The 13,639-nt window shown below is 45.2% G+C and overlaps 2 protein-coding genes across 3 annotated transcripts; one reads left to right on the top strand and one right to left on the bottom strand.

The window, feature by feature from the left end:
- Positions 1-567: 567 nt before the first annotated feature.
- smim22 (small integral membrane protein 22) lies at positions 568-3,235 on the bottom strand. The gene is made up of 4 exons (XM_055035896.1): positions 3,130-3,235; positions 2,555-2,724; positions 1,389-1,459; positions 568-884 (listed from the first exon to the last, which is right to left on the bottom strand). The coding sequence occupies exons 2-4, from the start codon at positions 2,682-2,684 to the stop codon at positions 837-839; spliced, it is 249 nt and encodes an 82-aa protein (XP_054891871.1). The 5' UTR covers positions 2,685-2,724; positions 3,130-3,235; the 3' UTR covers positions 568-836.
- Positions 3,236-3,831: 596 nt separating this feature from the next.
- Positions 3,832-13,205, top strand: cog1 (component of oligomeric golgi complex 1). Of its 2 annotated transcripts, XM_055035144.1 has the most exons (16): positions 3,832-4,208; positions 4,321-4,577; positions 5,444-5,625; positions 6,071-6,247; positions 6,915-7,071; positions 7,164-7,374; positions 7,496-7,865; positions 8,158-8,588; positions 9,346-9,492; positions 9,574-9,735; positions 10,354-10,478; positions 10,757-10,865; positions 10,992-11,101; positions 11,383-11,464; positions 11,604-11,629; positions 12,992-13,079. In XM_055035144.1, exons 1-15 carry the CDS (start codon positions 3,903-3,905, stop codon positions 11,610-11,612), a joined length of 2,835 nt encoding a protein of 944 aa, XP_054891119.1. In that variant the 5' UTR covers positions 3,832-3,902; the 3' UTR covers positions 11,613-11,629; positions 12,992-13,079. The 2 variants fall into 2 exon arrangements, with proteins under 2 accessions (XP_054891119.1, XP_054891118.1); XM_055035143.1 differs by lacking the exon at positions 11,604-11,629 and having other exon boundaries at positions 3,833-4,208; positions 12,992-13,205.
- The last annotated feature ends 434 nt before the right edge of the window (positions 13,206-13,639 follow it).

Raw genomic sequence — 13,639 nt, forward strand, 5'->3', positions numbered from 1 at the left:
GGAGGAGGGGCTTAGTGCTTTCAGTCAACTAGTGTATCTGCTGTTAAATGTAAAGACATCCCAGGAAAACATTATTCACCCTTATTGGAATCCATGCTAACTAGCCTTAGCATTCACGACACAAGATGTTTGAAATGGGGGTTTTTCCAATAAAATTTACTTTTGAAATGTCAAACTACACAATTATATTATATCTGTTCGTTACTTACTTTAAATTCCTGATTTGAGTCCAAACTACACTTGTTCTGACTTTCATTTCTAAATTCTGAAGAACCCAAATTGAATCTTTGCTGTTATTCTCGGGTTGCTACGGTCTGAGGAAGGTTGGGCGTTTGGGTCAGTAGGAGTCGGTCCCACAGGAAGTGGTGACGGTGTCAGATTCCCGTGCAGCTCTGTCTCTCTGTGACCCACTGAACTCCTCCGCAGAGAAATCCTTTCTGCCCCATTTTCTCTGTTTTGAAGTTTGGACTCGGTTCCAGCTGCACAGGGACCTGCTGGATTTCTCTGCTGCAGCTCAACACACTCACTGAACAGCACAGGTGGACACAGAGCCAAACATTAAACTGCTTCATTACTCAGTAAAAACCTTTAATTAAATTTGATTTTAGCAAATCTACATACAGGTCTCCCAGCTGCTCTGCGGTAACCTGGCAACAAAACCCACAAAGCTGTGACAGGGAAAAAGGAAATGATCACGTGTGCTAACTTTCCATTTGCGGAAACAACATTGTGCAGGAATTCCATTCTGTCTGAAGCGTTTTGATTCCAGTGTGCATTTTGGCACAGGAAGAGGATGAGATGGTTCTGCTCAGCCTCTCGCGGTCGGACCGGGTCGCTCAGGGCTCCATGCCGTAGTTCTCTATGCCGACCTTTCTTCTGCGCGGCTGTTGAGAAAGAACACACACAAGATAATAAACACTTCTGTCAGCAACACACAATACATGTCAGTGAGTTAATATTTCTAAAGTTTATTATGTTCCCTTTCATGGCAAAACATACTTATTAAATAACAGCAGAATTATTTAAGCATTCACTTCTTTTTTTTTTTTCAGCTGAAAGCTCAAGATTAAGATTTATTGATTTAAATATGTGAAATGATTTTTATTTATTATTTTTTTAACAGAACTGCTTAACTATAACTCACACAATCACAGAGAGGTTAAGACAGATTATGTTGTTGCTAAAGAAGCTGAATTTTTACAGATTGCAATATCCAAAAAAATATGAGTGGAAAGTTATATGGAAGGAAAAAGTGTGACAAGACAACTGAAGCTCTGAGTTGATTTTGAAGTAAAGTACACAGCATAACTACTATCATTAGAATTCATTTGCGCTTGTCTTACATCATACCAGAGACATTACTGCTGTTGATTTCAAAGAGTTTTTACCTTTTCATCGTCACAGCAGCCGCAGCAGCAGCACCGGATGAGAACCAGCAAGACCAACGTGAGAACCACGCCTGTGCACAACAGTGACAAGAAACAGGAAGAGTTCAGGTGTCAGTATTTGTACAAAAACCGGAAAACAACCCAACGTGTGCTTTGGAAACCACGCTTCAGTTGAAGTAGAATTTGAACCTTTGCAATGTTAGCAGAGCTCAGTGAAGCAGCCCATAAAACGTACTCAAGTAAAAGACGCACTTCTTCGACATATTTTACTGAAGTAAAAGTAAAAAGTAGCCGTCCAAGAAATTATTCTAGTAAGAGTAAAAAAGCATTTGGTAAAAAGTCTACTTGAGTACTAAGTAAATGATCAGAACATTCATGATTTAATATTTGACAACTTCCTCATTGGAGGGACCAAAGTATAAAATTTTGATTCTTTTTAAGAATCAAAATGAAAATAATTCATATGAATAACAAAAAAAACAAAATCAGTCAAATCAGTTTTTTTAAAAATAAAACTAATGATACTTCAACAAGAACAGCAGGAGTGTGTCTGTCTGGTGAACCTTTGGTTAAAACAAGCTTGTTCTTCACTCAGTGGGTCCAGTAAGCAGAACGTTTACTCAAGCAAGAGTAGAGTAAAAAAATAATAAAATTACTGAAGTAAACACAAAAAGTACAATGTAGTACAATTACTGATAAAAGTACATTTTTTTCCATACTACACAACTTTACATGTAAATAACCCGCTGCTAGTTCTAAGCCCCCTGTTTTTATGGTTACACATAATAAAAGTTAAATATCAAAAATCTTTTGAGCTGATGAAATAATCATCCCCCCAAAAAATCTATCAGTGAGAAAAAGGAAAACTTACAGTTTTTAAAAAGAAAAAAAAGTTCAAATGAAAGTAACAGAGCCACATTGCATTTAGTGCTGCTAATATTGTTGTATGTAGAGCATATGGAGACTTTCAAAGTATGCTTATGATATTAGAGTGTTTAGTCAATTCACCTGCACAGGCCGTACTGATGAAAACTAGCTTAAGCCAAATCTGATTCAAAGCTTCTTTTATCAATGATTTTATCCACATTCCCACTGTCTTGAATACACTGATAAACCAAACTGAACTCCAACATGCTGCTGCCATTTGGAGCGCCACAGTATCTTACCAATGAAGATAAAGAAGATGGCAAAAGAAGCGATGTCCCAGTCAGACTGGAACATCTGCTTGGACTTCAGCCTGGACACCACATCATTGAACTGGTCCTCAAATTCCTGCTGGATGTTCCTCTGATCCATGTCCCGGTCCTGGTCGGCTCCCAGAAAAACAGAATGAACTCTGCCAGAGAAGTGAATTATTGTAAGAACTATTTAGGACCAGGAGTGGACAGGAATGAGATTATGACTGATGACTTTGAGTAAAAACTCCAACTGTTCTACATAAATGAATCACGTGATCTGGTTGTAATGAAGGGCTGGTGTTTTTAATGAATATAGTATATTGACACGACTGAGTACAGATGTGGTGCCAATAGAGCTCATGACCTGGAAACTACTGTTGTTGTTGTTGTTGTTGTTGTTTTGTTTTTCTTCTTCGTGTTTCGACCGACATTAAATTTGTTGATGGTCCAGCCGAGATATCAGCTGACTGTGTAACAGCCCACTGTGTAACCCACTCCACCACCCCCTTCCCTTACAAACGTTTTCTTTATAATCTTATTGAAATAACCAGAGTCAAACCTACCTGTACGAAGAGTCGCTTATTGTTACAGGTTTTTTTCCCCTTCCGGGTACAAAGATCTTTTTTTTTACAGCGTTGCACCTGTTGCTGCTCCACCTCCTGACTGACACAGGAGCAGGTAGGGAAGTGGGCGTGGCATGATCAGGGCCCCCGGGATGACTGTGACGTAGCACTTTGCATTTGTTTACATAAATGTAAACACGTTTTCCTAAGAGTCATTTGGAGTTCGATGTAGATAGTATAAATTGTACCTATTTTTCTTTTTATTGAAATACTCCATTTACTTTTATTTGCCTTGTTTTTATAGATCCGTTCTTTCTTCTTATACCAATGTTGCTGTTTTTTGCATCTCTACGAGACATTAATAATAATAATAATAATAATAATAATAATAATAATAATAATAATAATAATAATAATAATAATAATAATAATAATATGAGACCGAACAGTAGAGAACTGATTGTATTTATGTGGCCTGAATATTTTAGAATGTAAATTATTTTCTTTAAAAGGCTTGAAAATGATCCAACCAAACATTAACTCTGTAATATTTCCTTTCTAATGGCTCCTGTTCGGTTTTTATTCGTCTTTTGGATGCGGTAGGCGGGATCAGTCCGAAACGGAAATCCTCTCTGACAGACAATTTGATTGACCAATGAACGCTTAACACACGTGCGACGTCACCGACATTGGCGACGTGGAAGCAGGAAGTGTCTCTCCGCCTGTTTCCGGGTTGGCTTTCAGTCCCCAGCTGAACCCGTCTGGAGGGAGTGATGGCCGGGGACCCCGTGCTGGCCCTGCGGGTCTCGGAGATCAGGGACCCGGCGGCTCTCTTCGAGCGCTACAGCACCGAGGAGATCCGCCGGGTGGAGCGCAAGGTCCGCGGGGAGATCGAGCAGAAGAAGGAGGAGCTGAGGCAGATGGTCGGGGAGCGGTACCGGGATCTGATCGACGCCGCCGACACCATCGGGGAGATGCGAGAGTGCTCGGAAAGCGTGGTGGAGTCCATCCAGGACATGCAGCGGTACTGCTACACGCTGAAGCGGGGCAGGACCGGCGCGGGGGGCGGCAGACCGGAGGTACCGGTCACTGCTCCTGACCCAAACTCAGAGCAGACCCAACATGAAGAGTTTCAGCTGATGGAGAGCTGATCCTTCCATCATCATCATGTTTGTTTGTGTCCTGCTGCAGAACCAGAATCAGAACCAGAAGCAGTGGCAGGAGAAGTTCTACACCATGGCCTCGCAGATCAAGCTCCTCCTGGAGATCCCAGAGCGCATCTGGAGCTCCATGGAGGCGGCCCAGTTCCTGCAGGCCACCCAGCTCTACCTGCTCTGCTGCCACCTGCACAGCCTGCTGCAGCTGGAGGCCGCAGGGGGTCTCTATAGCCCAGTGCTGGCCCGCTTCCCCATCCTGGTCCGCCAGGTCGCCACCACAGGACACTTCAGGTATGAGAAGGGTCAAAAGGTCAAGCTGCACTGAAACAAACGTTTCACATTGTGAAACAAATGGGAAGCATCACTCTTGTGTAGAAATGCAGTATGGTGGTGGAAATGGCTAATCTCCAGGTCAAGTCTGTGGCAGTAATTAATTCATCGCATGATAAATTGAAATGAGCTTGATCTTTTCTTTTTGATGATACGTTTGAAGGGCCGTTTTCTTTACAGAAACATCATGATCCATGTCATTCATGGTTCCGTGGTTTTCATTTTCGTTTCATTTATGGTCTGTCGTCGTCGCATTTTATTTTGGATATTTAAAATGTTTTCCAATTCCAGTGATGTGTTCTTTGCAAAATTCAAATGTATTGGACTTTGAGAGCGCAAACTTGCAATTTCAATATATTATCTGTAAATAATCTCAAAACAACAATACTACTGGTGGTGCAGGAGGCCTCAGTCTTCAGGTCACAGTTCTGACCCGATGACCTCTGCTGCATAACCTCGCTCATAACCTGCTTTCGTCAGTCTGCTGTTAAATAAAGGTCACTGGAGCCAAGAAAAACAAAAAGAAAACACAATATTATTGTAAATCACAATCATTTGTCAAGCAATTTATTGCCTGATAAGGTCGCTCCAGGTCTTGTAAAAAGAAAAAAAATTGGAGCCAGTTGTTCTGAGTTGAGTTCTAGATTTGCTCAGTATAAAGCAAAATGTTGTTTCTCCATGTTTGGTACTTGTTCTGGGTTGCTATGTAAAATAACACGACGGCACTGAAATGCGTTGTGTTCACTGATCAGATATTTGGGTTTCCTGTCGGCCAATCACTGGTCAGGTTCCTGCTGGCTCCGCCTCTAAACGCCGTCTCCCTCCAGGTCGGCCATCCTCCTGGACAGCAGGTCTCTGCTGCGCGGCCGTGCCGTGTCGGACCAGGCTATCGCTGAGGCCCTGGTCTCCACCATGCTGCTGGAGGACAGCTCCCCACGCCAGGCTCTGGCTGACTTCCTGTTGGCCAGGAAGTCCTCCATCCACCAGCTGCTGAACCAGCCGCAGCACGGTACTGTTCCTTCGGTGAACCCTACTCGCATTTTGAGGTACTGACAGTCCAACCCAGGCATGGCTGCATCATCTGCTAAACAGAACCAACAGAACCAGAAGCCATGGGAGGCTGCAGGCTAATGCAGGGTTCTGATAGTTTGGGGGTTTTCATTACTGTTGAGTTTTATTTGGTTGTGTCTAATTCAGTTTGTTAGAATTGATTTTTAGTGTGTTTGTTAGTTTCATTAGTTAAATATGATTTAGTTTTGTTTTTATTAGTTCTACTTTTAGTTTTTGATACTTTGGTTATTTTTTTAAGTGCGAAATTCAGAAATCCCGACTGCAGAGCTGAAACACTCTGACCACAGCCACCAGCAGCTTGTGGGCGTACGTTCAGATAAATTGCTGGTTTTCTGTCATTGTTTTGTCCATGAACCAACTCGTGGCTTGTTTTTGTCCCCCAGGCACTGGGATCAAGGCCCAGGTGTGCAGCCTGGTGGAGCTGCTGATCACCACGCTCTTCCAGGCCTACGCCGTCTTCTACATGCCTGTTGAGGGGGCTCCCAGGCCAGCAGAGGGCGCCCTCAGCTGTGGCATGCTCTTCTCCACTTTGGAGAATGTGACCTCCTGCACTCCCACAGGTGAGACAAACAGTCTCTGCCCGTAGGATCAACTGCACCTCCAAATGTGTTTCTATGCCCGGTGCAAGACACACGGAAGTCATGATATGACTTGTGATTGGAGGTGTTACGATACCCAAAACCAACGAGGCTGTTGAGTTGACCAGATCGAGACAAATCGAGATTTTAATATTGTTTTCAAGATAATTTCAAATATCAAATTTAAAGGCCTTTATTCTGCATTTTAATTAGTTCAGACAGAAATTCAACAAACAGATGTCTGTCTTTTTGTCTCTTCTGTACTTAAGGCAGTGCTTCAGCTATATAGTATGTACCAGAATAGCATCTGGTAAATACTATATTTATTTACCAGATATTTACAGAGATGCTATTCTGTAAATAGCATCTCCAGATGCAATGTGGTTGTGAGGTAGCTCAATAAAACTCCTTACGTCCAGCCAGTTGTTGTAACCAGGCTTTCTGCCTCTTCACAGTCGCAGCCAGACTCTCCCCCCTCTGCTTCTCACTCTGTTTTTGGTTCTGTTCGTTCCAATCAGTGGAAAACTGTTAACTGTTAAACTTGATCATCCCCCCGGTTCCGTGTCTCTACCTTCATGTGGATGGTTCAGGGTACGTAGGAGTTGTTGCTCGTTGATCAGGGCGATGTCTTGGTCTCATGTGTCGTCAGGTAAAGGCAGAAAGGTGTTGCAGCAGGAGTGGAGTACAGGGAGCTGGTTCAGATATCTGCCTCCATCCATCACAGAGTTTCAGCCCGCCCTCCGGACCCTGGCTCAGCCCATCCAGGCGGAGCAGCTCCGGGACACGCTGCAGCAGTGGATCAATACGTGAGGACTCCCTTTTTGTCTCCTCACAAAAACAAACTTTTTAGCGGTTAGTTTGGTAATGGGCTCTACTCCTGCAACTTTACTGTTCCCAGCTGCAAGCAGGACATCTGTCAGGGCGTCGGCTCCCTCCTGGTCTACGTGAAGAGCCTCAAGGCTCTGGCAGCCATTAGAGACGCTGTGTGGGATCTTCTGACCACTGACTCCATCAGTCAGCACTGGGGTAACGTATGTCAGCAGCTGCTGGGGCGCCCCCTGGCTGTGTGGGAGGACTTCTTGCAGCAGCTCTTCCTTCACCGCCTTCAGGTGGGTTCTCCTCTAAATTCAAGGATAATTTGGATATTTTGTGTTGTTTACCTAACTACAATCTCTAGCGATGTAAGATCAAACTTTACATTATTTTTTCCCCCTTTTTTTCCGCCATAAGACCATCACCAAAGAGGAAACGGAGGCCATTGCAACAAGCTCGGTGCAGCTGCTGACCTCGGCTGTGAAGGACCTGGACGGCCAACCGGTCCAGGCCGTCGCCGGCAGCAGCCCGCTCTCCGGTCGCGGTGCTCAGTACGAGGCGGACGTGGCGTCCTTCCTGTGGTCGGAGTCTCCGGGGGACCTGCTGAGCGACGCGGCCTGGGTCAGTGTGGCCCAGCGGGGCCAGCAGCAGCAGCAGCAGAGGAGCGGGCTGGCCATGAAAACGCAGGCCCTGACGCCCTGCGTTCAGAACTTCTGCTCCTCTTTGGACGCAAAGCTGAGAGCCAGACTGGACGACCTCCAGCACTACCTCCCATCACAGGACACAGGTATTCCTGATGCATAGATTACATACTCTACCAGAATTCTTGATTCAGTTTTTGGTAAAAACAAAAACTAAAAATCTGTTACCTTATGTATCTTACTCAGTTCACTTCACATTTCAATACTCCTGTGTCAAATAAAATCAAGGTGATATAATGTGAAAATGTTTCCAAGGTGTGAAAACTTTCCAGACTCTTGATCTCTGTAAACCACAGAAGGTGTAACAAACTGTCTGAATGATGCATCTTGCTGCAGGTGAGGTCTGCTGACCTCCATGTGCTTCTCCCCTCTCGGCAGGATCCGACTCCATCTCGGCCGCGCCGCCTTCCAGCGGACCCCCGGACTCGTCTTCATTTAACCGCTACACGGACTCGGCGGCGGTGGAGGAAGCTCTGCGTGAAGGCTGCGTGGCCTGCGTTCGCCACATCCTGTCGTGGGTCCGCTCCGAGCTGGGCTCCGCCCCGACCCGCCTCAGCTCCGTCCTGTTCATGGCCAGGCTGTGCCAGTCCGTGGGCGAGCTCTGCCCCAGCCTGAAGCACTGCATCCTGGGCAGACGGGGCACCAGGGAAGCCTCGGCCAAGGGAACCCCCCGGCAGGGGAAGAAGCTGGGCAAACCCAAGGCCGCCCCAGACGTCAGCCCAGCGCAGGCCAAGTGGGCGGAGCTGAAGGAGGAGCTTCTTCGCTGCAGCATGGACGCTTACCGCATCTGGAGCTCTGCCCTCTCCAAAGTCAGAACCCGTCAGAAACATAAAGTCCACACGTAGCCGGGTCTTTCTAAAGTGACGTATGGGTGCTAACAGTTTTTATGAAATAATCTGATGAGTTTAGGATCAGTTTACAGCAGGTTGTATTCACTAACCTGTTGAATTACATTGTTTTAAACAAGCCAAACCCATAGGGGGCAGTGCAGGGCAAACATAAACCTGTGTCAGCCAATCACAATCCTTCAAATTAAAATACAGTGTTAGAACATAAAGCTATTAAAACACAAGGTGATGTTGACTGGGAATCATGTTAAAGCCAGGATGTGGAGGCTGACCAGCTTTGTGTCTCTGTATTAGAACAGCTGACCTCCAATCGCTCTCTACTTTGAAACCCAAAGAATTGGAGCCAGAGTCAGAAACAGTGTAAAAATCAGCAGCTCTCCGTTAGCAGCCATCTTTCCACCACTATGTGACCATTACTACTGGCCAAGCAGTAACAATGGTCACATATGTGACGTCACGCCACATTATTTGTTGCATTATTTGTCGTGCACTTACTTCTATAGCTCAAGTTTCAACGTCCCCATTCAAAGTCGAAAAAGGAGAATTCCCAAAGTCTTGGTTGGAGGTTTCATTGTCAGTCGTTTTTAGTGCTATGAAATGTCGCTACATGTGAAATCGTGTAAAAATATTCTCGGTTCCCAGATATCTGGCTATGTGTGGACAGGTTCTGCCTCGGTGCTGTGCCGATGTGTTGCTCATGGTGGTCGTGCTTCCACAGGGGCTGATGGAGACGTTTGGCGCAGCGCTGCTGGCGGAGTCTGCTGGTGCGGTTCTGAGCTCCGCAACAAGCTGGGAGGATCTGGAGATCCAGGAAGAGTCTGAATCAGGGAACAGCGTCACGTCCAAGATCCGCCTTCCTGTTCAGGTCAGAACGACATCACAGGAGGTAGCTTCTCTGATTTGCTGCCTTTTCACGTGACGAACTCTGAGCCTTGTGTCCTGTCAGGCGTCCTGGTTTGTGCAGTCTCTGCTGTTCCAGCTGTGTGTGGAGGTGAACAGGGTCGGGGGTCATGCTCTTCCCCGGCCCACCCTGCAGGAGCTGCTTCAATCCTGTCTTGGTCAAGTTCTGCATCGCTACGACATCCTGGCAGAGCAGCAACGGGACGCGGTGAGGGACACAACGGCTCTGTCCCTCAGAGTTGATTTTCTGCTAAATGTTCAAGTCAAGTTTATTTCATCAACATGACAGTTTCTCTAGATCTTGTTGGGACACTAGTCCTTTAATTCTGGAGATGTTGTTCAGGTGACAGAAGGCCGACTTTGTAACTGTCTTCATGTGGCTCTGAATGTTCAGGTCAAAATTGGAAATTAGTACAAAAATAACTTATTAAATATAAAATTAACAAATGTGCCCCTATTAAAAGTATGGGTATTATTTTAAAAACGAGGTATAATTATTTTATGATTTGATCAAATATTTGACGTTCTTGTGCTGAAGCACATCATAAATGAAGTCAAGCTGTCAGACTGATCAATCAAACTCAGTGGGCGGGATTAGGGAGAGCCTGACATCTGATTGGCTGCTTCAAACAGCAAGCGAAGACAATTTAATCTGTGTTTGTTTCCACATTTTAAAAAATTAGCAACACATTCTAACAATTATTTAATACGTTTTTCATTAGTTGTAATTTGGGCCTCAAATTACAACAAAAATAGTGAATTAGTAAATAATTTGTGTCCTAAGAGACACGAGTTCTCTGAATTTCTCTCTTCTCCTGTTCATTAGGAGGGCGTCCTCCCCATCACTCAGAACCGAGCCTTGCAGTTGTTGTTCGACCTTCGTTACCTTAACTCCACACTGGGCAGCAGAGTGGAGGAGGGCAAGACGTCCAGGTCCCAGCAGGACCCGAGGTAGGAAACGTCTGGGCCTGGAGGGTCAGGGAGGCAGAGCGATGCTGTCTGCCCTGGAGCGGCGCTTTGGTTGGTCGTTGGCCAGCTAGCTGGCTACTAGCTCAAGACTGGATTCACTTCAAACATTTCAAACATGCAGAAACACAAAAAGCTTGAAAAAAATCAGAGTGGAACGTTTTCACGTTCAGTCCAATAAATCAAACTTATACCACACGTAACTGTTTTTATTTTATTGTTATCTTTTCATATTTAAACAGTGTGTTGTGTTTATTTTCCAGGTTTGACAAGATTTGTGATTGGCTGGAAAGCTTCATTGACCCCTTTGACCTGGATGTGTTTACGCCGCCGCTGAACGCCAACCTCAACCGTCTGTCCCAGAGGACCTCAGTATGTTGTTGCCACGCACTCAGTCATGAAGCCACATGGCGTCTGAGACGTGTGTGTCTGCAGCACTCATGAGAAGAGGCTGTTGTTCACATGTTCCAGTAGCTGCCATGTGTTTGCGTGTTCCAGGTGCTGCTCGGCCTCCTGACTGGTTCGGAGAAGCAGTTTGCCCCGCGGAGCAGCGCTGTCAACTCCCAGGAGCCTTACAACATCCTGCCACTGGCCAGCAGTCAGATCAGGTCAGACATGAGCATCAGTAAACAGGAAGTGGAATGATTTGTTCTCCATCAGATGCTCACCAATCACCGATGCAGATTTTCTTTTTCTTTAAAGGGTCAATATTATGTGAAATTGACCTTTTGAGCCTTACATCATGTCATAATATTTTAAACTGAACAAAAATATTGAGTCGTTCAGAGCTGATGTTCTCACCTGTCAGGTATTACGTGATCACTGCATGATAGACGGCGTCTGTCTGGTTCCTGTGTTATGTCTGATCAGCAGGTCCTGTCTGTTGCAGGTTCGGGTTGTTACCTCTCAGCATGTCAAACGCTCGCAAACCCACGTCCTCCTCCAGGGGATCGGACAAGTCTCAGAAGCTGGTAAGTTCTGGAGCCGCAGGGGTCGGGGTCCTGAAGCTGCTCTGGGTCGGACTGTGTTTCATTTACTGACAGCCACAGAGCGATGATTTATTTTTTGTTTGTGTGACCGCGTTTTCTGTCACACTCTCTCTCCTCCCAGAGATTCTGAGAATCTGAGGCCTTCAGGCAAGTTCACCAGAGATGTTTCTGTCTGGGTGTGTTTTGGTTGTGCTTTGATTTAGTTGGATCAGTGGCAGTGTGGGTGCTCTTCATCACTTCTTCGTGTTTTCATTCTGGCCTATGTTGGAAACAGCAAGATGGCTGAATGAGCCGATCCAGACTTTGTAGCGCTTTAAGTCAGGAATCGTCCATATCTGACTCATCACTCATTTTTCTTGGGTCAGTCAAAAACGTTTTGACCACCTGCTTTTTATGGCCACACCGAGTAAAGCCATGAAAACTGGACTCCACTTCCTAAACTAAGGCCTGGTCACAAATAGACGACAATCTGGGAAAATGAATGCAGTTTTATGTGCGTTAAGCTGTACACACAAATTAACCTTGTGGTGCCATATTTAATTCCTAAACAGAAAGTTATGGATGCTTTTGAAGCAATCTAATTGGCTGACACAGATTTTCGCTCAGAGTTATCCCCTATGACCTTGGTGTGTTTAAAAGGGAAACATAATGTACTTTTTTTAGCTTTACATTATGTTATAATCTTATTCCCTCATCACAAAGAAACATACCTGAAGTGTTGCTTTGATTATTTCATTTCATGTTTGAGAAATCCTTTAATCTCCATGACAACCATTCAGCTGTGCAAAATGTCTACATGGACTTAGCCCCGCCTTAGAGGCACAGCTCCTCCTCAGGGCTGCAGTTTCCAGGCTTGAGCATCCCTCCATTGCAACTCCCTCACTGAGCTCCTTCAGACTAGCCAGCAGCAATTAGCAAACACCTAGTGCTACTGCACATCTTCATATGAGCTACTTCTCAGTGAAGCATTGTTAAAGTGTTAATAGAGGAGCCATGATGTGATGACTTCCTGAAGGCTGAGAAAGAGCAGGAGTTTTTAAAGAGATGGCGGCCCAATTTCAATGTGTTAAATTAAAAAGTAGCCTTGAGGCTCTTCACCTATATTCCTGAAACCTATCTCGGTGTGAGCAATATTATTTTTTGTGATGAAGTATTTCTTTTTATAAAAACCCAGCTACATGTGCACAAGGCCTGAGTTCACGCTCAGTTTTAAACAGTCAGGACTTCCATCTTGATCATATATGAGTGGTCATAATGTTTTGGCTCATCCCTGGCTTCTTTTAACTGGTTCTGCTCTGTGAAGCAACAGAAGCATCATCTTGTTTGAATTCTTTGCTTGAAGGTTTTCCTCCCAACATGGAGGAACGGACTCACTGATCAGATCCAGTGTTAACATGGAGCCACTAACTGCCTGACGTGTTCTGCTGGTTTTATTGAATATTAACAACAAACAGACTTCAGCAGACGCTCTCCTCCAAGCATGACAGCCCCTCTGTCCTCCCTCTGCAGGCTCCTCAGTCCTCCGCAGCAGGAAGTGATGACGTTTTCCGGCCGGGCAGTCTCTTCAGGCAGCTGGCCGACCAGGACGAGGACTCAACGGCGCCCTCTCTGTTCAAGCTCAGCTGGCTGTCTGGCATGGCCAAGTAGCTGTGTTGTTGTTTTTTTGGTTTGCCTCATAGATTTTGTAAAAACACTGTATAGTAAACAAAACGTTGTCTTCTGCCGTCTGTGCCCTGTGTGACTTTATTCACTTCACTCAACCAAAAACCTGCTTCTGATGTTCAAACTAGAGGTGCAGCGATCAGATCGGCCCTGATTTCCTCCATTTTGGGAGGTCAGTGATCGGCTGATGCTTACATGTGAAGCCGATCTATTCCACCGATTTTATCTACCTGATTTTTAGACCAACAAAGGTCTAAAAATCACCCTCTGTCTTCTGTTGTTCTGCCCTGAGAGAGTCTGACTGACTGACTGACTGACCCGCCCACCAGGTCATGTCTGCCAACTCAGTGAATATCTTACTATATTTAGCAACAATCAAAAAAATCAGTATTGCCCTAAATCGGAATCATCAGAACAGGCTTTTGAAGGATCTGTAATTGGTGCACTCCTAGTTCAAACAGCTGTCTGGAATATGAGGAAAGAAAGTTCATCCTC

Source organism: Poeciliopsis prolifica, unplaced genomic scaffold, assembly GCF_027474105.1.
Source record: "Poeciliopsis prolifica strain line A6 unplaced genomic scaffold, Auburn_PproV2 SCAFFOLD010, whole genome shotgun sequence".
In the NCBI taxonomy this organism is placed as follows: Eukaryota; Metazoa; Chordata; class Actinopteri; order Cyprinodontiformes; family Poeciliidae; genus Poeciliopsis; species Poeciliopsis prolifica.